Source organism: Marmota monax, unplaced genomic scaffold, assembly GCF_021218885.2.
Source record: "Marmota monax isolate L192 unplaced genomic scaffold, Marmota_monax_Labrador192_F-V1.1 WCK01_AAM20220418_F8-fsc00098, whole genome shotgun sequence".
NCBI classification, from domain to species: Eukaryota; Metazoa; Chordata; class Mammalia; order Rodentia; family Sciuridae; genus Marmota; species Marmota monax.
In genome coordinates this window covers 3,263,683-3,290,755 of record NW_026694639.1, presented here as the reverse complement: position 1 = coordinate 3,290,755, position 27,073 = coordinate 3,263,683, and the positions used below count along the sequence as shown (strand labels likewise).

Sequence of the window (27,073 nt, the reverse complement as noted above, 5' to 3'; positions counted from 1 at the left end):
CCGTCTGGGGGTGGGAGCTGGAACACCGTGATGTCTGGGGAACTTGGTTCAGGTATCAACCATCCAAGGACTGGTGGTGGGACTGCAGAGAGGGTATTTACCCACTTGTCGTGGAATTTCTTTATTTGTAAAATTGAAGCAATGATACTGCCTTATGTAACTCAAGAGTTAGTGTGAAAACTAAAAAAGGTTTTTTTTTTTTTTATTGGTTGTTCAAAAGGTAATTTTTAAGAAAGTATTTTTTAAAGGGGACATGCAGATAAGGAATTAATATAAACTTCCAAATATTTGAACAAGGCTTTTCCATTTTGTATATAAAATCAGAACCAATATCCATAGACCATTTTATGTTTTCTCTCATATTTGACATTAAAAACATGGAAGGTGTCCTTAAGGTATAAATGCATGATCTTTAACCCCAGAGATGATGGAGAAATATAATTCAGTGTTTCACTAAAAATATTGTTTCTCCTAGTTCTCTGATCCACCTGCCTCACTATCTCCTGGGGTCTCTGAGAAAGGGTAGGTTTGCTAAAACTTCAGGAAAATTGTATGATTTGGGTGCATTTTAAAGTTTGAGAAACTAGTTTATTATTTTCTTTTTGTCAACTTTAGGAAAATGGAGACTTTTTATTAAACTCCAACTTCTAGGTGTTTTAGTTTTATAACTATCCCTGATTTCCCCTGTCATATGAAAAGTGAATTATACATCTGCCAGGTTGCTCATGCATTCAGTCAAGATTTCTTGAGCACCTACTATAACTCTCAGGGCTTATTATTTAGCCAGGAAACCAACACCATTACTTTTTTGCAATTCTGAATTATTAAGACAATAAATGCATTGACAACCAAGACTCTTTGGTGAGACTTCTGGTAGAACTGTGAACCTTGGGCATAGTTTCTGCCTTTGAATAATAAACCTCCATAAATTGTGGGATGTTTCCTCCACTTCTTTTATCTTTGATTTTAATTTAAAATTAAATTGCTTTTGTACCTTTTGAAATATTCCTTTTGGAATAGCAAACAAAGAAAAATGAGGATAGAACAAATTAGATTATTTTGCTTATGTATGCCACACTTTGATGTGTGAGATTGAAATGTACGTTCTGCTATATTCATGGGTAATAGTGGATATGAGTTATTTTCATACAGAAAATTGCTGATGTTACATGTTGAAAATTCACGGTCAAGTGTTTTATATGCTTCATTTAATAAAAAATGGCCCCAGCTTAGAATAGTTCCAGTAAAATGTTTTAGACTTTAGGATAATGTGAACATGTACCAACACAACCATTCTGTTTCTCAATTTCTGTATGGTAATTCAAATTACACAAAATAAACAACATTAATTATATAATAGGCTTTATGTTAGATGATTTTGCCAAATTTTAGTAGATATACGTGTTCCTACATGTATTTAAAGTAGCTAGGGTGAGCTTTGATGTCAGGAGTGTAGAGGTATCACGTATATTTCTGACTTAGGCTCTTTTCAGTTTATGATGGGTTATTCAGAAGTAATCCTGTTGAATGTTCAGGAGCACCTGTCCACGAAATGGGCGAATTTATAACCCTAGACATTTAAGTTGTCTGTCATCTATCTGTCAGTCTAATTAAGTACTTGCGTTAGTCAATTTTCCATCAGATTGACAAAGTACCTGAGATCAACCAACTTGAAGGAGAAAAGATTCATTTGGATTCACGGTTTCAGAGGTCTCAGTCTTTGGTCAATTCTGTTGCTATGATCCTGTCAGTGGAAACCCATTTATCTCATGATGACCAGAAAGCAAAAAAGAGTGAGGAAGGGAATGGGATCCCCAAATCCCCTTCAAGGAAGGATGACTCAACTTCCTTCTGCTAGGTCCCACCTTGCAAAGTCCCCAGTACCTTCCAGGAGTGCCACAGGCCGTTGACCAAGCCTCTAGCTTATAGGCCTTGGGAGATAGTCAAGTTCCAAACCATAGCAGTCCTGTGCTTCTTTTTGTTTCATAGTTCTCTTTATGGTGCCAAATAACCGTGGGAATTGGCCAACCCCTTACGGGATGAGCATGTGGATATTTCTCTATGACAACTGAGCATCTTCAGAGCATTTTTCCATTTAACTTTTATCAGTTGAGCTTAAGGTAACTGAAAACATACACATACATTCAGAGGTGGTCCTTATAAAACATGTACCAGACAGATCTGGCCTTTCCCTCCTAAACTTTTCCAGTGGTTTTCTGACTCCCTCAGAGTAAAACCCTAGGGGGTCTGTTTCCTACTTACTTCCCCTCCTTCTCTCAAAGCCCCCAGCCCTTGACCCCCCAGCCTTCCCTCCCACACATGCTTTCCTCCTGCCTGTGCTGTGGATGAACTCACTCCTGTCTGAGCTGTTCTCTGTTGCTGCTTCTGCAGATCACTGTAAGCCATAGGAAGGTTCCGAGCTGGCAAATGACATGATTTGATTCATGAATGAATGAATGATTTTACAATAAGTTGAAATCAAAGTAATTTTTTTTTACTCAATGGGAACTTAGGCATTTTTCAGAGTACTTTTAAATGTATGATATTGGCACGTGGGTCTTAGAGATTGGTGAGAGGGTTTTTCTCAGACTATTCACCTTGGATTTAAATATGGTAGAATTAAGTTGAACATTCTCAGGGAAGACCTGAATCTAAGCTTCTAAGCTGAAATTTACATATAAATAGAAAATTAAGTCAGGTTTCTAAACAGCTATTTTTTCTTAAATCCAATAACAGGTTAACAAATTTAAGGTTTATACAAACAGAATATTTTTGACTTAATTTTAATTAAACTTCATGGAGTATTTGATTGATAAGTGAGAAAGGAACAAAGCATTCCCTTAGCATTCCAAGTAGCATTGAATGATGTTGATGGCTTTAAAAAATGACTCCAGTCTGCCTGTCTGTTACCCAGCCAAATAATTCATAACGAAGGCAGGTTAAAACACTTCACTTCAGAGCAGTGTGTTGTGAGATGTTATGTAAAGTTAACATGAGACCATGACAGTGTATTTTCTTCTTCTTATTCTGCTTTTTTTTTTTTTCACATGTCATTCTCTATAAACAGTATGCTTGAAAGTTTGTCTCAGAGTATCTTGCTTTTCCTCTGGGGAATCGTGAAAGAAAATTATCTGTATAGCATAAAAACATGTTATAAGAAATAAGAGTTAAACGTGTAATTAGGAATAAGAGATAAGTAAGAGATTAAATGTGTCGATTCTAGAATAGATTGAGTCTCTTTACTTCCAAGTAGGACTAGAGTTCAAGGCAATTAGTGGTTTCTGGGCATGAACATTGGAAGTACTCATGGCTAGCTCTCACCGATTTTTGAAATGGGAAGTAGTCAGGTTGTATATATTTATTTCATTAATATCTTACTTTCTCAATTTTCTCTACTAAAGCATGGCCATTCTGAAGCTCATATTAATTGAACTATAAATGTAATAAAACCCATTATCCAGGTTTCATGTAAGTGAAGAGACTAGTAAAGCCAATCCCCTTTCCATAGAGTATGGAACCATGGACCCAGGCCCAGGCCTGGAATAACGCACTGCACATTCTAGAAAGACCATATCAGATCACCTGTTGTCTCCAAAGGGCTTCTTTCCACTTAAACCCACTCCCTAAATTATTTTTATACAATCTGACACCAGTCTAAATACCTGAAATCAAAACATCTTTGCCTTGCTTTGCACTTTCCAAGTTTGCTAAAGACTTTTCTGGCTTTTCCTTGTCATGGACCTCATTTCACATGAGGTATTTTACACTAACTTAATACTCTCCCTTTAGTCCAGAGTGTCATTCATGCACACCTGGATTTAAATACATGAAATTTAAATATTAATATCTTTGCTCTAGATTGTTTTTCTGAGTTTCATCATAATTATTTGGTTTTTATTTTACAGAGTAGGAAAAGAATTTAGGATCCTAACATCCATTTTATCTCTCATTCCTTTCCCCTTATTCTATTTTGCTTAAAATTTAGACTCACTTATCAAATAATTGCACTTTGGCTTCTTAAAGCCTCTGATAAATAAAGTTAGTGCTATTGTCCTTGATTTGGCACCAAATTTATCGTTTATATAACTGCCATTTTGGGGGTAATCTATCATATGAGCCTACTGTCCCATTTGTTTGAATTTTGGAGACTCAGTGTTTTTTTTTTTTTTTTTTTAAGCTGTTCCAGGTCTAACTAATAACTGAGAAATACAGAATTGGAAGATGCCTGATATGTATATCTTCTAGGAAAGATAAGGATATTCCAATAATTTGTAAAGAATTTTAATCCTTCCCTGGGCTAACAATTTCTTATTACCTTTTGTACTATTATCTATGCCATTTTTCCCCCTTGAACCATTTGTAAGTTATACAAATCGTATCTAACCTTTTCTCTCAAAATCAAATAATCCCCGTAATACTGCTATCTACAGTTTGTGAGAATTGCCTCAATGTAATATTCAGGCTTATGTCTGAAGTATCAAAATGCATTATTTACTGCATGGTGGAATAGGATCAGCATATTGAACCCATACCATAGAGATAAGGAAGAGGAAATACTTAATGTATGGCATCATCTAAAAATTATATACTTTGACAAGGATAACATTATAATCTCGCTGTTCAGTGATAAAATCAAATGCTGTATTGCTTTAAATATGGTTATTTTCTGGCAAGTGTTTTTAACCTGTTTGAAAAGGTCTAAGATATGTACATTGGCAAGTTTTCAAATTAGGATTAAGTTGGTAATGCCATATTTAGATGGTTGGCAATATAAAACCGCTTTACTGTGATTTAATCAGTAGAATGACTAATTAAACAAATACTAGGTGATAATTAACTGAATGTAGAATTTTTACAAAAGCAGATGTTTGTAAAGTATGATTTGAAACAGACCATATAAAAGGTGGTATGCTATCTTTATTCCATAGGCCAATATAGATGAAAATATAGATCAAATGCTTATTTTTTTATTGATTTGTAATAAAGACTGCCTATTGAACAAAATTCCCTAGGTGAGAGAAAAATTAATGGGCACCTTTCTTTCCATAGGTATGACATTTTTTCTAGAAGATTCAAGAGTCTGGGGTGATATAGATCACATAGTCAAGACACAGGTGATCTTTCCTTCACAGTTTCAGGAGAGACCATCAATAAAATGTTTTAACTGGTGTATTCTGAGAGGCAGAAGCATTCTCCACACATTTATGGAATATTTTCCCCGTAGTATATGCTGAAAATAAAGATGTAGAAAATCATGCTTGTGGAATTTTATCTGAAAACGTAATCCTTCCATCTGTCCTTAAATCAAAACTCTGCAAAAACAACTGAACAATATAATATTCTCATATGTTAAGGAAAAGTATGTCAACATAAATAAAGTTGTTTCTGACAGACCTAGCAATAGAAAATGTAAATTCAAATAGTGAGCGGGACTAGGGTAGGGTTTCCTTGCATGCATAAGGCCCTGGGTTTGATCCCCAGCATCACTGAAAAGAATAAAAATTGTGCCAGTGATGGAACCCTCGGAGATTCCATTTTCACCTAATATATAAACTTTTTTGAAAGACACCATCCTGCTGATGAGTGATGCAGTGAGAGTACCATAGTTTTCAGAGTCTACTCTGGAATGGTTCCTGAGAGAAGACTTGTAAACTTGTAAAGTTGTAAAGACTTGTAAACTTGTAAAGACTTTTGTAAACAAGTGGTTTACAAAAGTTTAGCATCTCATATCAAATTGAAAGTATTGCCATTGAGAATTAGTTTTTCATAGATTCTGATTATTTATTGAATATTATATATAACCAATACTACGGAAAGATATTAGGTAGTGAAGTTACACACATATTTGTATGTACTTATGCATGCACTTATACACATACTTTTATGGACATGTCCATGTGCATACATGCAGATAAATATCCAGGAAGAAAATTATGTGTTGATAACTCCACCATCTGTACCTGAGATAGTTTAAATTATCTCTTTTTCTAAACATATCTATCTCAAATATTTATCATGGCTTTGTGGTGAAAACATTCAAACTTCCTTTTTTTTTTCTTTTTTGAGATAGAGAGTTTTAGTTGTTTCCTGTTGTCTCCCTACTGTGCAATAGCACAGCAGAACTTCTTCCCCTATCTAACTGAAATTTAGGACCCACTGATCAACTTTTGCCATTCTGTCCTGCTAACCCTGATATCCCCAGCCTCTGGTAACCAGCATTCCACTCTCAACTTCTATGAGATCAAACATTTTAGATTTCACATATAATTGAGATTGTGTGGTACTCATTCTTTCTGTGTCTCTCATTTCAGTTGATATAGTCATCTCCAGTTCCATCCATGTCATCACAAATGGCAGGATTTCATTCATTTTTCAAATGACTTCATGGTATTCTACTGTGTGTATGTCCCAGAGTTTCTTTATCCATCCAACAAATGATGGACGCTTATGTTTCCATATCTTGGTGATTATGAATAGTTCCACAGAATACATGGGAGTGCAGATGGCTCTTTTATGGAAAGATTTCATTTCCTTTGTACACATACCCACTAATGGAATCACTAGATCATATGTAATTCCTCTTTTGAATTTTTTGAGGAAGTGTCATACTGTTTTCCATGATTGTACTAACTTACATTCCCACCAACAGTGTGCAAGGCTCTATACCTTCACCAGCACTTCCTTTGTCTCTGTGATAATAGCTATTTTTTACTAGAATATGGTGATATCTCATTGTGGTTTGAATTTGCATTTCCCTGATAATGAGTGATGTTGAGCTTTTTTTTTTTTTTTTCATGTACCCATTGGCTGTTTGTGTGACTTCTTTTGACAAATGTCGATGTAGGTCTATTGCCCAATTTTTTTTTAACTGAGTTTATATATCTATTTCTTTATTGCTACTAGAGTTCCTTATATATTCCAAATATTAACCCCTTGTCAGATGCACAGTTTGCAAATATTTTATCTCTGATGATTGTTTCCTTTGTTGTGCAGAAAGTTTTTAGTTTGATGTGATTTGTTTGTCTATATTTTCTTTTGTTTACTGTACATTTGGAGGCAAGCTCACAAATTGCTTGATCATTACAATGTCCTGCAATGTTTCTCCCAATGTTTTCTTCTAGTAGTTTCTCTGATCTATGTCCTATGTTTAAGTTCTCATTCCATTTTGTGTTGAGTTTTGTAACTCCTGTGAGATAGGGGACTAGTTTTATTCTTCTGCATGTGGATACCCAACTTCCCCTGGCACCATGTTTAGAAAAGACTCTTTTTCCAACATGAGTTCTTAATAACTTTGTTGAAAATAGTTGTTGTAGATGTGTAGATACACCTGTAGGCTCTGTTTTCTGTTCCTTTGGTCTGTGTGGCTGTTTTCATGTCAATACTATATTGTTTTGATTACTACAGCTTTATGATATGTTTTGAAGTCAGGCAGTGAAATGCCTTCTGCTTTGTTGTTTCTTCTCAAGATTTTTTAAAAAAAAATCTATATAATTGTTTTATTTTTTCTCTTTGTCTACCTCCTCCTTGTTTTCCTCTTCATCATCATCTTCCTCCTTTTCCTCCTGATTCCGTGCAGTCTTTAGGATTGTTTGTTTAGGATCCTTTGGGTTTGGAACCCAAGGAGTTGTTCTCTACGACTCAGGTAGTTTTGCAGCCCTTTAGTACTGTCTTGCCTTTAGAGTTCTGAGAGGTACTTCACTGGCATTTTGACAGAGATTATATGAATCTGTATATCACTTTGGGTAGTAGGACATTTCAACAGTATTGATTCTTCCAGTCCATGAACACAAGATATTTTTCTATTTTTTTCACTGTTCTCTTCAGTTCACTTATCAATGCTTAATAATTTTTGTTGCAGAGAGATTTCTTCCTATTTGGTTAAATTCATTTCTAAGTATTTTTAATTTTTGAAATTGTTATAAATGGAAGGCATTCCTAATTTTTATTTCTGGTAATTTGCTATTGGCATATAATTTTGCTGCTAGTTTTTAAAATTTTTTAAATTTCATTTATTCTAATTAGTTATATATGACAGAAAAATGCAATTCAATTCATATTACACAAATCAAGCACAATTTTTCATGTCTCTGGTTAAACACAAAGTAGAGTCACACCATTCGTGTTTTCATACACGTATTTAGGGAAATGATGTTGCTCCTAGTTTTTGTATGTTGATTTTTATAGCTTGAAATTTGCTGAATTTGTTCTAATAGCTTTTTGGTGGTCTCCTTAGGGTTTCATTTATATATAAGATCATGTCATCTTCAAACAGTAGCAGTCTGACTTGATCCTTTACAATTTGATTACCCTTTATTTATTTCTCTTGACCCATTGCCATAGCTTGGACTTCTTGTAATATGTTGAATAAAAGAGATGAAAGTGGGCATCCTTGCTTTGTTTCACATCTTAGAGAACTTAAAGTTTTCCCCATTTAGTACTACAGTAGCTGTTGGATTATTATATGTGGCCTTAATTGGGTTGAGGTCAATTCCTTTCCTGCCTAATTTGTTAGGTGTTTTTAATCATGAAGTGATATCCAATTTTATTAAATGTTTATTTCTGCATCTATTGAGATTATCATATGGTTTTGACTTCTGTTGTATTCTTTTTTAAAAAAATATTTTTAGTTGTAGATGGACACAATGCCTTTATTTTATTTTTATTTTTTTAATTTTTATGTGGTGCTGAGGATCAAACACAGTGCTTCACACATGCTATGCCAGTGCTCTACTGCTGAGCCACAACCCCAGGGCTCTATTGTATTCTTAATAATTCAATTTTTATATTAGAAGAAAAGTAATATTTAGGTTAATGTTTTAAACCATTTCAGGTACAATAGTGCTTCTGTCTTATTTTGTTCATAAATGGGGTGGTTGTTACCATATAGAATTGTGGAAATTCCATCTTTCAGTAATTTGTTGAATTGTAGCATCTTTTCTTAAACCCAGATTCCTTTATAGAACAAACCCAATAATTCTCACCATATTAATATACTGAACATAGTAGATATATAAAATATATTTTTTGGCAATATCCTGGCAAGGAGTGCTTGCCCAATAATGAAAGATGTTATGTTTTTAATTATTTTATGAAATTTGGATAATTTTCTTTGTCATGAACTAAAATCAGGCAATCATAGGGTGATTTTTTTTCAAATTTATATTGCAGTAAGAATGTAAAGAAGAGAGTTTTTTAATTTGTTTGGAATTTTCTTGTGACTAAAAAACAAAAAAAAAAAACATTTACAAAAATGTAATATGAAGGAAAAAAAAATGAAACCATTGCATTGTAAGAGTTAGAGCTCTGCTAATCTTTTAAGTTTCAGATGTGTCCCTGTTGAAATGTCAATTTCCATCTCACTTTGGTGGCTTCATCCTTAACTGGTTGTTTGTATATTTCAGGAATATATCACAAAAATTGAAGTCTAATTTTAGTATAGTCTTCACTGTCTTGATTCCTTTTTTAATGTAATTCTGTTGATTGTGGTTTATTTACAATGTAAGTTAAATTGTGTAATCAGCATTAACATATGCAATCATGCAAATCAATTAAGAAATGTTATTTGGGAAAGTAGTGACAGAATTCAGACATTCCTGACATTTGAGAAATTCCTGAGAACTTTACCACTACTGCTCTTTGGATGAATCTTACTTGCTATTCAAATTTAAATCTCTCTCTTAAAAAAACCTGAAAACATCTTGTAAAATTCAATGGATTAAAATATAGTATTAACATTATGATACACTTTTTGAATAACCAAACAAACTTTAACTAAATTTACACTGATCTTGAATTTTCTATTTCTCATCATTTCCCCATTTTTAGCTTGAAGTTTTCCACATTATTGGGAAAGAGAGTAATTAGAAGATGATTTGTTTTAACTCAAAATTGTAGGTTTACATAGAAAAACATTTTTCCCCATATTAAGGTGCTTCATCTTGAATACTAGCTTTGAGTTAATTATAAAGTGTCCTGAGTAAGTTGAGTAAATTCTGTGCTATCTATCTGCTAGTAAATTTTAAAAACTACTTAATCAAGTAAGTAAGTGTTTGCATATAAAGCATTCCAAATGTAATATGAAGAACAATATATCCACTTGGTTTTAAGAATTATAGTGTGATTCTCTATCATGTACAACCAGAAGAATAAGAAATTATTCTTCAATTTTGTATGATGCATCAAGATGCATTCGACTGTCAGGTATAACTAAGTAGAACTTAAATAAAAGAAAAAGAATCACATGCTCTTTCCTGTAACTAAGTATTTGTGAATCCTTTACTTCACATTTTCCTTCCATATTTAGAAGCAAAAATCTTTCCTGTGGGTTTTTTTTTTCCATAGAACTTTTTTTGTAGTTATTTTGAGATATCAAAGCTAAGTGGTTTTTCCCACTGCTTTATGGATCTGAGACTGTGTGAAGATTTATTTCATTAACTATGAATCAAATGTGAGAAGTAGAACAACTTGGGGAAAATCACTTTTCTCTAGTTGTATCAATCTTTCTGAACCTTTTAAAGGATTTTGAAGTCATGGTGGTATAATTCTTATCTTTTATTTGTTGGAACTCATATATAGAAAAAAAAGAGGTGAGAAAAGTATAGGAAATTTCATAGAAATTTGCAGGACTAATTTTTTCTAGAAATGACCCAATGTATCCAGGTAGCCCAATATAAAAACCTGAAGCATAAAAAGAAGATCATCATAAGCATGAGCTGCCATCAAGGGGACCACAATGCCACCACTGCAACTATATTGTGAAATGAACCAGGGAAATAGTCCAGCTGGAGGCCTGGGTAGTTCTAGTGAACATTTACTGTAATAGCAAAAAGGAGCATGGACATAGAAAACAGCATGGCACTTCCCTTCCCCTGGCTTAGGTCACAGTGATCTGCAGAAGAATGTAATTTATTCAATGATTATAATGTAGTAAGAACAGAGTGATTGGTTTTAGTAAAGTTTGGAGATCTCATTAAAATAACTGTAGGAAAATGAAGTGGTGGTGGTGGTTCAAATAGTTGAATGTGGGTGGCCTTTAATAACCAAGACAGTGTTTATTTTCCTCTCTCCATATGTGCAATACATTGTAGAAAATGTATATGATGTATATACACCAAAAGAACAAACCAAAACCAGGAGCCATCTTGAATAACAGAGAAAAGGGCTGGCAGTGCTACAATGTATTTCTGTGTGTGTGTGTATGTGTGTGTGCGCGCGTGCCCGCATGCCCTCATGCAACCACACACCAAGTATAAATATTTTTTATTGTTCCAATTCAAATTTTAAGTAGTTTTCTATTCTTTTCACATTTTTTAAACACAACTTTGAATATTTCCACCCTATCACACATTAAAGGCTTTTAGTAGAGCTTCCGAGAAGTAATTTTGGTTAAAAGTAGAATCCCTGTAGTGTTAGTAAATTATACAACAGTAGAGTTCAATACATGTTTTTAAAAATGCCTTATCTAATACCAGAACAACAATTTTACATTAAATCTTTGTGAGTGCAGAAAAGGATTTTATTTTGTTGCATTTTTTTGTACTTTCCAAGATGCTTAACATTTGGTATCTTTATTGGTATTCAGATTTTCATCTCTGAACTATTTATGGTTTCGCCCACTTTTTTCAAAAATTGAAAACGAACTTCTTTCTTTTCCGTTGGTAGGATGCATTTGCCTTTATTAAGATAAACTATATGTGATTCATCATTTTGCATAGATATACATTATATTAATGTTGACATGAGTTATTGGTGTTTTTCTTGCTGATTGATTAAAACATATAAAACTGAAAGAGGAATACTTCTCAATTTAAAGTTTTTTAATGCCTGTTTTTATGTTTGTGTGTTTTGTGTGATCACTGAGTTTGCAGCTATTATTTAAACTTTTTGAGATTATGTCTATTTTGTTTACCCTGTATACTAAAACTTAGCACACAACAGTCAGCCTATAAATGCTGTTTCCCTGATTTTATTTTAAAGCCTTATTCAGGAATGATATTTAACAATTAATGACTAGTATTATCTGATTATTCATAATGGACAAAGCCCAGGCCATGTGGCTGAGCAGGGACCTAACTGCATTGTCACATCAGATATCATAATCATCCCATTTCTGTGGGTTTACTTTTCATGCTTTCATTTATTCACAGTCACCTATGTTCTGAAAATATTAGCTACAAAATTCCCAAAATAGACAATTGGTAAGTTTTAGATTGTGTGCTGTTCTGAGAGGCATGATGAAATCTCTCACTGAATCCCTCTATCTAGCTGGGATGTGAGTCATTCCTTTCCAGTGTATAGATGATGTATATAATACCTACCCATGAATCACTTAGTAGCCTTTTCATCTTGGTTATCAGATCAAGCAACTCGTATTTTAATTAACTATGGCCTAAAGCACAAAGTAATGATGTGGGCAATTTGGATGTGTCTTACTGAACCTGTAAAGTGCTTCCTTTAAGTGAAATGTTGAAAATTCTTGAATCAATAAGGAAAGAAAGAAGTCATTTGCTGAGAATGCTAATATCTATATTAAGAATGAATCTTCCATTTTTGAAACTATGAAGAAGGAAAAACATTGTGCTGGTTTTTTATTACATCTCAACCTGCAAAAGTTAATGACCACAGTCCTTGATAAAAGCTTAGTAGAGATAGAAAAATCATTCTATCATAGGATTTGGTTTTCAGGCAGCCACTGGGGGTCTTAGAACATATCCCCTGTGAATAAAGGGGGCTTATTCCCTCCTGGTTGTTCAATTATATATTGAGTATTGCTTATCTTTTGGGGGCAGGTGGAAGTCCCAGTTCACCACTAAATTATTTGAGGTCAAACTTGAGAATCAACGTAAGTCAAATTTCAGGAAAATAACATTGGGTTTGTTTCTGAGAGTATGTGGTATCTTCCATTTATGAATATCATCTTTTAATGGCCCTGAATAGTTAAGCGATTGGCCTATAGTTATATCCTTAGATTTCATTTTCAAAAAAATTAGTGATAGAAATAACTTTGTTTTGAGAATGTTGTGTTGTTGGCCAACATCCAAGTCCAAACAAATCTCTAGAGAGGACATTTAACCTATGGAAATTTAGTGCTAATTTGCTAATGCTTGATTTATGTGATTTAAATCAGGCAGAATTTACAAAATACAATCTGATAGAAGTCAATGTTGATTGTCATCTGTAGTCATTGGCTAAGTCAGTCTATTCTCTACAGTGGGTCATCAGGGATTCTGACCCCACAAACAGAATATGATGTGATGACAATATGGAATGAGATTGAGTCCATCAGACATCTGGTCATCTTAATTTAATAGAAGGCCCTCAGTGATTTGGGCCCTAGGCATTTGGACGTCATCTCTGACACTGGGCACCATTGTAACAATTGATTCTATCTGGCTTGTTCTGACTTGGAATTTTCACATTTTCCTGAGAGAAAGGCTGTTGGCCATGACTGGTCCTTGTTTACAGAATTTTCTGTCTCCCATAGTTAGCAGAGTAATACTTTTTGATGCATCAGGTTGTTAGGTTTTAGTGAAAAGCCCTCATTTAAAAACGAGCCACTCCCAAGACAGGAAACAAGGGCAGTATAGGATGGCCAATGCATCAAAGTGTAAAGCTGTTTACCAAGTAGTTTTAGTTATTTATTGTGCTGTGGGACCACTGGACTATCATAAAACACAAATTTTGCCAAATAAAATAGGAAATATGAAAACGAATGTAGAATATTTAATATATGGCTGCAAATTGCCTAAAATGCATTAACAAGATATTCAGTCAAATAGTAGAATGGTAGCAAGGTATTTAGTTAAAAAGAACTAAACATTTAGCTAAACTGCAGAATAATAGACTTTTCTAGTTTGGAGGGATCATAAAGGTTATAAGACTGTACCTCCCCTTTAGCAGATTGTATGAGGTGACATACTTAAATATTCTATGTGGTTTTTGGGTTGATAGTGCAATATTCTCTATGGACAATTACAAAGATTTTATTAAATGATAGGACCTCTGATTTAATTAGAGCTCTTTTTCTATTTCTAGATTACTTGTTGATTATAGCTCCTGTGGAAATGAGCCTGTTCCCTAAGTTTGACAGGTTTATCTGAAAAATCAGTTCTTGGTTAAAATCTGCTTGAATTGCTAATATCTACTTGAATTCCATTTAAAAAACATTACTAAGAAGTTAATAGAAAAATCCTCAGTGAATAAGAAGATTGTTTTTAACTACTTCCCAACCCCTCATGTTGTAATAAAAGACATAATCAATAGTAGCAGCTGTTCCTTGCTGACCCTCCTGTGAGTGCTCAGTCACTGGCTGGTGTGCTGCTATCCTCATTTGCTCTCACCTGCTACATTGTTTACTTACCTTTGCTATTTCAATGCCATAATTTTTGCCTGTTTTTTTTTTTTCCTTTTAGATAGTTTTTTTGTGTTATATCACTAGGATTTGGGAGAGATTGCTAAATTCATACCTGGAAGAGTTGATCAGAAGTAGATTATATAACATTTTAGACCACATCAGTGACCTCATATGTAAAATGGGATGATGGGACATGCCAGACACATTAGTAATCCTGACTGATGGTAGTTATTATTAATATTATTTTTATTAACCAATTCTTATAAGTAATGTATAAAACATCTTTGTTCATAACCATTAGCACAGTGTTTTTGATTATCTTTAGTACTTTGTTATTGTAGTTCCCTAATGTTGTCTTCAGTTTCATTTATTACTCATAAGGCTGATTGAGTTTTCTGTTTCCTACAGAAAAATTCACTATTTTTGCCTGCAAACTAAAATGTCTATTATTTTATTTAATAGTACAATTATAAAATATTAAATATTATGAGTGTCAATTGATTTGGTCTATATTTTGGATCAAGTGCTTGGTAATTAGTTTCCCATTCTATTTTGTTTTCTTTATATTTTTCTTAAACTTCCAAACGCTCTTCACCAGAAATGTACCATACAGTGTACAAGATTGCTGTCATGACGTGAAGTGACAGAAGGGAAAAGGTGCAGAACAGGGCACTTGCTTCTTGGCCTTGGCCCTTAAGGTCCTAATTCTGTGCTGCCTGAGATAGAGAACTCAAGCTTCTAGAGTAATTTTCTACTAATTTTCTATTATCAATTAATAATCATTCTCTTTTCATCTACTTCATAGTTTTTCAATCTCTCTGGACCATGACCACGTTCTTCAAAGACATGTGTTATATTTCTCAGTGATCTCATTACCAAAGAGGACAGAGATAATAAGCTGCAACCATAGTGTTGCTGGACATGACGCCACCAGCCAGTGACCTATTTTAAGTCAAATTTACCTCAGATCAATAGAAGCATTTACAGATTTGTTTCCTATTATTGTCTCCTTTTTCTGTTCTTTTCTCTGATTGCTCAGAAACATGGTTGAAATCTGAAGAAGCTAAATAAGAAAGCAATACCACATATATATTTTGAACACTGTCTCAGATGAACAGTGACCTAGTCAATCATGCATTCATTGATTTGTCATTTAAAAACCAGATATTTATTAGATACCAGTGCCTGTACTTATACCAATAGGACACCCCCAAAGATAAATAAGAATCAGTACTGTAAAACATCTCTTATTGGGGGCCCCCAAACCATCCCCCAACACTGGTGATTTACTAAGTAGATTCCAAGAGTCATCATGTGATCACATTCAGGATTTGGTTTATTACAGCCAAGGAATACAAGGGAAAATCAGCAAAGTGACAAGGCCCACGGGACAGTGTCTGTGGAATCCAGGTCACATATCTAAGTGTCCTTTTCAGACACATAGGAATGTGTTTCTATACACATTTCTCCAGCAATACATCTTGACAACACACATGATATATTGTCTATCAAGGAATCTCATTATAAAATCAGTCCCCATGGTTTTATTAGGACTTGTTCACACAGCTACCTTCTGTCTAGCATGTACCCCGATTCCAGACACCCAGAAGGAAGGCAGATGTTCAACATAAATGATATTATATACTCAAATGATTTAGGCACAGTGAGGCACTTTTATCAGGGAAGACTTGGAAATCCTTCCTCAGACTAAATTCCCAGGTTTCAGTTCAGCACCAACCAAGCAAAAGGCCTTTCTAAAGAGAACAAATCTCAGGCCTGCTGTGTGAACTCTTTTTCTGCACAACCTCATGTTCAAGTAGGTAGGCCTGAAAGTATTTTCAAAGTCAGGTGAAAGGAGTTACTGGATTATAAGAGAAAATTCAGTTAGCGCTTCAAGGGAAGCTTCATTTCAAAAGACAATATTTGAGCTGGGTCTTGAAGGAGTTGTTAGATTTAACAAAGGTTTGGGGGTGGGGGAGCAGTTTTCATTTATGCAAAGGTAACTATGTTTATTGCTGGTAATGAGATTATTGAGAAATTCTGTGTGCCAGGAGTGTAAGACATGATGGGGAAAAAAGAAGAGTAGTTGGAGCAAATACCTGAAGTGTTCTATAGTTGGGTGGGAATCTCCTAGAGAGCTTTAATAACATATGGCAGCTAGGTCCTACTCAAATCCCCCAACCCCTCTAGATTAAGCATTCTCCAAGATTTATCCACAATAGTTACCTCCCTCTGTAATGCTGTCAAAACCTCAAAGTCCAACTGGGGTAGTCAGTTCATTATTGAACATAACCACAGATATCATTATTTGATAGAATTTTTTCTTCAGTTCTGCAATACATTGTGATGCAAAGCCATATGGCAGTCTACCTTAGCCAAATATTTTCATCTATTCTCAGATGAATCTAGCAGTAAATCTGATTTCAGTGAAGAATATGAATATTTCTGCAGAGGATTCACAATGGTGATTTGGTTCACTTGTGAAGTACAGAACAAAGTGCCTCTCAAAAGGTATAGTAGCAGTGTGTTCTAATTAAATAAGATACATGTCAATTTATGCAGTTACTTCTTGGTTGTTTGGCATGTGTACATTATAAGTATAGTTCATAGAGATGAAGAGATGGGATCAAATATTTTCAATATATAACTATTTGTTAAATGCAAGGTATTTAAATAAAATTATTAGAGTATGACAAAATAAATATACTCAGCCCAGCACAGTTTTCTTCCCTTTTGCTTTATTTTATAGTACATAATGGCACAAAAGAGACCTCAAGATTTACAAAAAATAGCGTAAGGATACACATGAGTTTCTTTTTCTCAGATAAATTTATGGTTCTGTAATGATGGTCTATTGGAAAACTAATGAAGCCCCTTTTTCAATAACAGTTTGCTAATATAATGTCTCATTATTTGCAAATAGAATGTCTCAAGAATGTGTTAAGATCTATTTATATGTATAGAAATGTGTGTTTTTAATGCTTCCTTATATCCAAATGAAATCATTAAATATACTTAATGTTTCCATGAGCTATCTGATTAACAACTGCAGTCAAATATGTTGGAGAAAATTATCTTTGAAGGTTTTTCATCACTGGTTTAATTAACATACAGTAGACAGAAAGCAAACAATCTGTTCATCCAGACTCCTCAGCAAGCCTTCCTGTTGCCCGTGTTTTCACTACAGCTGGGAAGGGAAAAATTGCATCCCATCTATCCCTTTGTCTTGCTTCTGAATGATTCATTTTGGTGCTGATTTAAAGAGTAATTTGAAATATTTTTATGTGGTTGAAAAACAGGGAAAAGCAGAAAACTAATTTACAATATAGGTAACCAAGCTGTTTTTTTTTTCCTGATTTTTCTCCTTATTTCTGTCAAAAATCCATTTTGACTTGTTTTATCTTCTCAAAAAAAGCCATTCCCAAATGGGATCGAATCTACACCAATTTCATATTTCAGTCTTGATGAACCATGTACACTGAATTATGAACACAGAGTAACATTTCCTCTACCCATGATCCAGAAGCCTGGCCTATTCATAACATAACCAGGAACACAGAATTAGGTTTAAAATGGCAACCCAAAGGATGTTCACAGAGGCCAGGCCTTACATTCAGAAATTTTCTCATTAGCAAATCTCCCAGGCCCTTCCTGAGATCCTGTTTATTCTTTGTAAACACAATTAGAGGGAGCAAACAATTGGTTTCAGAGTTTGTCATTGCAGATTTTAGGAGGAGCAAACATGTGGATGATAGATGGAATCCAACAGACCCCTGGGACAGCTGTCAGTGGGAGAGCTATGCAAGCAAGGTTTGTCACTGTATGGTGCAGGCACCTGTGAAAATGTCACACTGAACCCCATTAGTATGTACAATTAATATATGTTAATGACAATAAAATAATTTAAAAATTAAATAGTGAGAATAAAAAAGAAATCAGAAACTATTGTTAAACAATGGGAGACAAAAGAAGCCTACAGGAGTCTGGACAACTTCACAAGTGCTAGTGTAAGCATGTCTGTCTCTCTTATACAAGAGTTCTGTCTGATAAATTCACCAGCCCCAGTAATCCTGCTAAAGATTGAGTATAGATATTTACTTGAAAAACAAGAGTTTAATACAGGAATTATACTTCTTGGATTTCAACCTACATGGGAAATAAGAATAACATCATTCCTAAGTTTTGAAGCATCTTTGTAGTTGTTGTTTCGAGAAAATGGACAGGGAGAAAAATGAAACGGAGGATTTGAGAAACTTGAGAAATAGAATCCTATTTCTCCTCCACAGTTAGTTATTCTGTCTGCTGCTGCTCAGGCCAGGATCCCAGGACTGAGGTGAGGTCAATGGACCTAGCGAGCGTTGTGGAAAGAACGGAATGGATCTACATTACACATACACCAAAAGAAAATGGTAGAATTACTATCAGAAAAGAGAAAATAGCATCTATTTAAAAGAAACTGAAAGGGTAAGAGTGGTGACACATGTCTGAGAGGTCCCAGCTAATCAGGAGGATGAGGTAGGAGGAGCTCTTGAACCCAGGAATTCAAAACCAGCCTAGGCAACATAGTGAGGCCCCATCTGGAATGGAAGGAAAGAAGGAAAGAAGGAAGGAAGGAAGGAAGGAAGGAAGGAAGAAAATTATTTAAATGAAATAAAGAAACCAAGAGTTATATTGAAATTCTTTATTTGAAGATTTTTAATGAAGACAAATATTCTTGAGATTTAGGTATATTTTCATTTGATTTATATATTAGAGGTCTGACATGCTCCTTATTGAAGTGCTCCTGTATACCTGTGTGTATTTTTTTTTAATTCAGTTTTCTTTCTGGTGCATTTTAATTCAGTTAGAGTGTTATGTCCCTTACTATTTCTTTCTTTCTTTTTTTTGATACCAGGGATTGAACTCGGGGGTACTTAACCACTGAGCCACATTCCAGCCCTATTTTGTATTTTATTTAGAGACAGGGTCTCACTGAATTGCTTAGCGCCTCACCATTGTTTGGATAGACTAACATTCTATCAAAGATCCCATCTCAGTGTCCAGTTGTCCCTTTATGACTGTTAGTGTCCCCATAGGTGTTGCCTCCTCCTCAAGGTATAAATGCGAGTCACCACCCTGAGTGCAAGTTAAATGTGTTTCTGAAGTTGACCTGAGTTTTGTGCTGGGATGTCTCTTCAGGGTGTTTTAAAATTTTATTGCTTACCTTGGTTGTAAGTTGCCTCATATATTTTTGATAATGAGGCAGGATATGTAAATAAAGCAAGTAAAATTGCTTTATGTAGCTGTGCCTAAGATCATAGGTCTTGAGCCTGACACATCCTCAGAAAAAGCTGCCTTTGCAGGTAAGGCATTTTCATTTGTATTTAAAATATGGGGCAACTAAAGCACAGACAGATTTATAAATTATGCTGAAGGTTTGCTGGTTGTGGGCTAACAGAAAGCCAGTCCAGGACTCCTGAATCTTTAGAATTTTCCCATTACTTAATTCTGTCTGATACTGTGATTCTTGCTCCAAAAGAGTCTGTCAATAATATGCATTCATTCACTCATTCAGTCGTTGATGAATATGTAGGTACTGTCCAATGGCAATTAGTGACAAGAATATTAAAAAAGAAGCATTTTCTAGAGTGACAATGACAATATTGATATCACATATACATTGAATTAAATTGTGGGAGGTTAGGGGACCATGGGATATCCTTCCTGTCCATGAGTTTTGCTTTTAAGGCAGTGTTGGGGATTGAACCCAGGACCTGGAGCATGACAGGCAAGTGCCAAACCCCTGCCCACATTAGTTTGCTTTAGTGTACAGTTCAGCGAATTGAGCACAGGGCTGTATTTCTCTGACTTTTAATTATTTTGTTCCTTGTGGTTCTATTGGAGACTCTCTGGTAGGTTTTCTATCTGGTTCTATCCACCAAAGTTTAAGGCTGTAAGAGCTCTTTTTAGGTTCAATGCAAAACCTCTGGCTGTCCCCTATGTCTAGAAGAATTATTAGCACCTCTCTGAGTTGAAAGGGATTGTCAGCCATTGTGTCTGCGAGTGAGAGTGGTAACTTTAGTTAGTTACTGGGGTTCTACATTGCTGATTCAGTGGTATGGTGAAAAGCTACATTAAATACACCTTGGTTTCTTGGAATGTTCTTGTATAGAGGGGAACGTCCTGACCATGATTAAATCACTTCTCTCTTCACCCTTTTTGAACCTGTATCCAGCCAGTTATAAAGCCTGTCGATTCACATCTTTTGGTAATGGTTGGCTAGAGGAAGGCTGTTCTTCTTGCTCAGAAACTGAATTTTCAATCTTTGTGGTACACCTTCGCCTGCTGACCTACTGAAATGAAAGACTAGCAGTGATGATTAAATCTAATTTTCCCTCCTGTAGTGGCAGGCTGAGCTGGGTCAGCAGGCTGGTCCTAGCAGATGGCTTTAAAGTACCTCTGTGATTTGATCTCCTTGCCGTCCCATCCATTTCTATAAGTGCCTATCACTGTCATCCTTTACCACCCTGACAAGATCCCAAGGTGAGAACAGCACAAATGAACAAGCTCAGCTGCAATGACTCCTGAGGGTGTTGCTTATTAAATGAGTTAGGCAATGAACCAGGTCTGGCTTGTAAACTACAAGGCAGGTTAGCACATTTACAAGAAGATGATTCCATCTATTATTTAACCTATTCAAGGACATTGGTGTTTCTTTGTATTTTAGCATAACTCATGCAAAATAATGTGAACTTACAAAGGTCTGAATTTTATTTTCATATTAGCTGAAAACTGCTTGAGTTCATTCTTTTGTTTGGATTCTAGATTACTTTTCAGAACAGTTAAAGTGTGTTTATGAAATGCACTTGTGCAGGGGATGGGGGAGAATACAGATTGCTGCACTGTGCACCTATTTTAGGAACTCTGTAAGATCTGTACATTAACCATGGTCCATTTCTGGTGCATCCTGAAATGCATTCTGCTCAGAGATGCTCATGCCAACTCAAAAAAATATTAGAAGTAAACTGATTTCACTGTATAAGTTGGTTTCATATTCTAATGACTAGCAACGTTACTTTTCCTTCACTACTAAATAATATGTATATGATTCATACCAAGAGGTAACATAGTTTGTTTCTTTTTCAGATTGGAGATATGAAGTTGCTCAGGCCTTCCCTGGAACAGCAGAGGAGGTGGAAGTGGACTCCCAGGCATACAGCCACAGGTGGAAAAGGAACCTGGACTCTCTCAAGGCAGTAGACACAAACCGAGCAAGCATGGGCCAAGACTCTCCAGAACCCAGGGGCTTCTCAGATCTGCTACTGGATGACGGGCAGGACAACACCACACAGATTGAGGTAGACAAGTTATCTGGGTAGTTGAGATGGATTAATGAATCTATTTGTTGTAATGTGCCCAACTTCTACTATATGTATGTCTTCCCTTCACTTCAATTTCAATCTTTTGGTCTTAAAGAACAATTCATTTTATTAATATAGTAACTAATCCACTAATTAATTCACTCAAGAAATAGACAAATGTGGACTTGGGGTTGTGACAGCACTGAAGGGACAACATAGTACCTGTTGTTTGGAAATTGATTGTGTTTAAGGGTCTAAAGACCATAACCAAATCATCCATGTCTCATAAGACGTTTACAAAAATGTGTACCCTGGTGTGCCAGGCAGGAAGGCAGAGTGAACCCCTCTTGAGCTTGAGGGTTAGAGCGATAACAAAGAGGTTTTACCAGGAATGGGTATTTAGGCAGGAGCTTAGCTGATTGATCAGAGTTTACTCAGTCAATAATTTGTTAATAGAAAGAAAGAAGGTTCCTAGTGGTGTGAATCACCTCTGCAATGGCTGAGTGTTGAAACAGCATAGCATGTTGGAGTCTTATGGGTGACGCAGTGTCACAGTTTGCCCAAGGATGTAGGAGTTTCTAGGAATCTAGGACTTCGAGTGCTAACAATGGGCTAGTTCTGGACAAACAGGGATGCTTGGCCACTCTGTGACTGTATGGTGTTCTATATGTTATTATGTTTGGAGCCATGAAGCAGCAAGAGGAAATTGGAGTGAGTTTTGGTAAGTATAAAATTTGCAGAGCACACATTTTTAGGCAGATTTTAGGGGCACTCAGAGGCCTCAAAGGTGGGGTTACATTTCGTGTTTCCAGAGTCATTAACATTTCGATCACAAACTATGATCTTGATTGTGAAATAGACACAACCAAAACAAATAAGTAAATCTCCTGGAAACAAAGACTACCCAAATGAGAACAGAGGCTCCTTTTTTGGTACAAAAGGTGTCAGCCACCTTCATTTTGCTTTTGCTGAAGACTCAAAGGATGGAAAGGAAGTGGAAAAATGGTGGGAAAAGGGAAGGCTTCAGGGATGCTCTGATTGGAGGGGTTTGGCATGGGAAGCTGCTGTGGTTGACTAATGCAGCATCTCTGGTGAACGGTTTGAGGGACATATTTGATTTCTGCAGTTGATTCTAACTTAGAAACTGGAACGTGAATAAAGAGAAGCTCTCAGTTATTAATCAAGTGCTGACCATTCAAATCTGACTACTAAGAAGGCTGTGGTTTGGCTTCTTGGAATGGTTGCTATAGCACTTGGGGTCATAGTTCCATGGTGATGCACAGTCTGGCCATTTTCTTCTCATATATTCTCTCTCCATCTGAATTTTTAGTTCCTGCTTTCTCTCAGATGACAAGCTTGTGATTTTAAAGAACGAGGCAACACTCTTTCCTCTGGAGTGCTGTCTCTGAATTGCTCATTATTTAGGAAAATAATTCAGTGTCATGGGACAGATACTATAGACCTGCAAATGGTACCAAGGTATCATTTTGTTCCATCACAGTGAGAGACTCTTCAGAAGATCTGAAGCACATACTGTTGGAATTCTGTACATGTGAGAAACCCAGTGATTTCTGAAACCCTCTGTGTGACCTCACCATGTGGCTATGGTGTTTCCTGTCTTCCCCAGCCACTTCCTTTAACCAGCAGCAGGCGATGCATAAGGAGCAGAAGTTGTGTAATTTTAGGGTCATAAGAGACTATGACTATGACTCCTACAGTGTGTCTGCTATTTTGGTAATAATGTTGTTTTAACAACTTGGAGTAGGCAACATCATCTACTCAGGCCACTCATTTGCTGGGGCTTAGCATAAAAAAAAAGGGAGAGTCTACCTGAAATAATCAGGCATGTACTCTGCCCAGGACAAGGACCTTACAAACTAAAGAGGGACAACACAGGTTCCTGGAACTCTGTGATCTCTCCTAATCACTAGTGTAATAGAAACTCCCTTTCCTCCCTTTTTTCTCACATCAAAATATAATCCCTTTATTATTATAACTGCAATTTGTTATTCCATCACTTTTGTTTTCTGTTTTCCACTTTAACAGAAGGAAATCACAAATGATCAGGAGTTTTGAATCAGTACAATGTAGGAGGAAGGATGGACAGGTAGCTCTTCTATGGATACTTAACTTGAAGCTGAAATCTGATGGATGTTCTATGGATGCTGTCTGTTTTGTTCATGATAACAACCTTGTGAGATGTGTGTCCCCAGGTTCCATGGGCAATAATAATGACTTTTTACACAGGGCATTTTCATATTTAGTTTTAGATGCTTTCTATTAATCATTAATGTGATTAGCATTCAAACCCAGGCTTGACAGGCTCCCACGATTTATCCTTCTAGGTACCTGAGCTTCCTCTACTAGGAGGAGAGACAATTGCAGTTGCATTCTGTAGTGGTTTTGGACAGGCAGCCCCTGCATAGCCACATGGGAGTAACCTTAGGGTTCCAATCTGCCTGGAAGGAATTGATCATGGAGCCACAGCTGCTCTTATAATAAGAGCACTGCCTACCCTTATATTGAAATTTATTTTGATGGGATTCTGGGTTTTGATGGAGATGATGGGGAATCTTCCTAAGTTGTTCCTAGGTACTGCTACTTGTTTTAGAAAAAAAAAATAATCTTTGTCTGAAACTTCTTTGGAAAGTTTTAGTTATCCTGATCCTTAAGTAGTATTTAGGATATATTAAAGATATGCTGATCCTGGAGTAGTCTGTTTGAACACTGATGTTACCCCTCTTGGGGAGAATTCTTTTGCCTAATCAAGTTAAATATTAATAATAAAAGGAATCCCTTGGCTAAAATTGACTACTCACAGGTAATTGTTGTGATAATATTTTTCTTATCTTTTAGAAATAAGTACTTTGGTTCATACTGCCAAATATAAGCAAGGTTCATGAAAGACTATGGGCATCTTTTGCTTTAGGTGCTTTCAAAGTCAAAGTCAAGAATCTGAATCATTTTGTCCAGCAGCCCTGTCTGTAGCTATTAAAATCATTTGTATCCCAGTGAAACTGAAACCACTAAGAAGGGCATTATTGAAAATGTTCTTCTCTTTTCTTCCATTGTCTAGACTTTATTTCCCATTTAAAAAAAATGAAAACAAACAAACAAAAAAAGATAATAGCATGTTTATCCTTTTGTTAAACATTCATTCCGAAATATACAAAGGCTGTTATTCTCTTTGATTTGGTGCTTGGTGATAGTATTTTTTCTGGCTCTGCATCAGAACAGATAATGGAAGGATTGTAAAACTGGCTATTCCGGTTAAAGAATTCTTTCAATTTAAGTTTTATTATTGTTTCTATTGTTTTCTTTTTAAATTTTCTTCCCATAAAGTTATAGTAGATATCAAAAACATTTTTGTATTTCCTCTTGACTTCAAGAACCCATCAATGATAGCTGTCACTATTGATCTTAATGTTGATTTCTGGTGGATCTTTATTCTTTTTTTTTAAACCAGGGATTAACCCAGAGTCAATTAATCACTGAATCATATCCCTAGCCCATTCTAATTTTAGAGACAGGGTCTCACTAAGTTGCTTAGGGCCTCACTAAGTTGCTAAGACTGGCCTTGAACTTGTGATTCTGCTGCCTTAACCTACTGATTGGCTGGGCTTATAGGCATGTACCACCTCACCCAGAGAGATCTTTATTCTTATGTATCCTCTACTCATGTAGCCAGGTAATCAATGAACCTTTGCTGATTTGTAGGAATTAAACTCAAGGTGTCAGAAAAAGCCAGTAAATGTGCAACTTTTTAGAATAATTTCAGAACTATAAAATTATTTCAGGTAAAGTTGAAATCCATTCATGATTTGGCCTTGTTTAAGCAGACTGCTGTGAATCCCATGATTCCAAGGATACAACCATAAACAAACAGTCTGGGGGACACCTGGTCACCTGGAAGCAGGCTGCTTTTCCTTTTCCCAGCAGGGAGCTCTTACAGCAATATCAGTGGTTCCTAGAATGGAGAGAGCCTTAGCAGTTGTTTGCTGAGAATTACAGGTGCTTCATAAAGTTCAGTTTCATCAGCCTATTCCTAAAGGATAATGTTGGTATCTTATAGTTCTTCCCTTTGTAGAAATCGATCACAAATTCCTTTCTGACACTCTGAAGCAAATACATAGTTTTTTCTAGTTAGTCACATGTAATATTGGAAACTGTCTTATGTCTTCCCTTGAGAATCTGGGTAAAACACAATGTCTCAGTTCTGCGCTAGAGGCTTCCTGACAGTCTGCATTTCTAACAAGTTCTCACTGATGACATCTCTGGCAGGGCCAAAGGCCACACTTTGAGTTGCAATGAGCTAGACCACAATGCAGAATTAGATATGAGTTTTGAAGATATAAATGGTATGAAAAATCTTTTTATTGTTTACCAACAGAATGCCTTATAGAATCCTCATGCTGGTATAAATAAATAAATAAATAAATAAATAATGGTAGGCATGGCCAGGAAAAAGGGGTGGGGGGGGGGGATAAAACATCATGGTGTCAAGCAATTGAAAAGGAGAAGAAATATGGCATAGGTTGATTCCCATGTGATGAAGAACCTGATCCTGTAGAGAGCCAGGATTAATGTAGGGAAAAGGTGTCATTTGTATGTGTCATCTTCCATGTGTGAATCCGAGTTCATATCTGAGGAAAGTACAAAGGAGAATGATCAGCAAATACATGTAATAGATTTAGCTAAAACTAGAGATCAAGAATTTTTCTCTTACATACAGATGTAAAACTCTTTGATCTTTTGCCATTGCACATGCTGCCAGTTGTGTGGGAATCTTATTGTTCCAAGTTGTACATTTCTTTTAAAATTACCAATTGTCAAGGGCTGCATACAGGTTATTGTATGAGCTCTAATTTTTTGTCTATGTCTAAAAGGTAATCTATTTAAGATGAAAGAAGTCATTGGAAAATGCTTAATCTAAATAATAATATGATTGCCCTTATGATTATTTTTAGGAAGAGGCAAATTTTATCATTTTGATATAGGCAGAATCTTCATGGGATGCTTGTAGTATAGAGACTATATGTGATTATCCATCAACAAAATCCTACTGTGCCCGTGTCTTTTAAGCCTAAATAAACTTTCTCAGTTTGAGGGATCTGACAGTAAGAATAATGAATATAAATATAAAATAGTAATAAGATGCATCAATTCACAGAAATAGAATCATTAGTTCATGGAACTCTATGATGATTCCGTCCTCTGGCTGCGTTCTACTCAGTGAACTCAGTATAAAACTTATGTACAAAAACAAAAACAAACAAAACAAACAAACAAACAAAAGAATCAATGTGATAAGCAGATTTGTGACATTCATTTTTAAAAGAAAGAAAAGTATTACCTGATCCTGAACAGTTCTGTTACTATA

At 35.5% G+C, this 27,073-nt stretch overlaps 1 protein-coding gene across 1 annotated transcript in view; it reads left to right on the top strand.

Annotated features, from left to right (window-relative positions):
• Plxdc2 (plexin domain containing 2) overlaps positions 1-27,073 on the top strand; it is a 420,433-nt gene that overhangs the window by 145,984 nt on the left and 247,376 nt on the right. Inside the window, exon 2 of the mRNA XM_046423047.2 lies at positions 21,479-21,690. Coding sequence (XP_046279003.1) covers positions 21,479-21,690 — 212 coding nt within the window. The remainder of the gene's footprint in view (positions 1-21,478; positions 21,691-27,073) is intronic.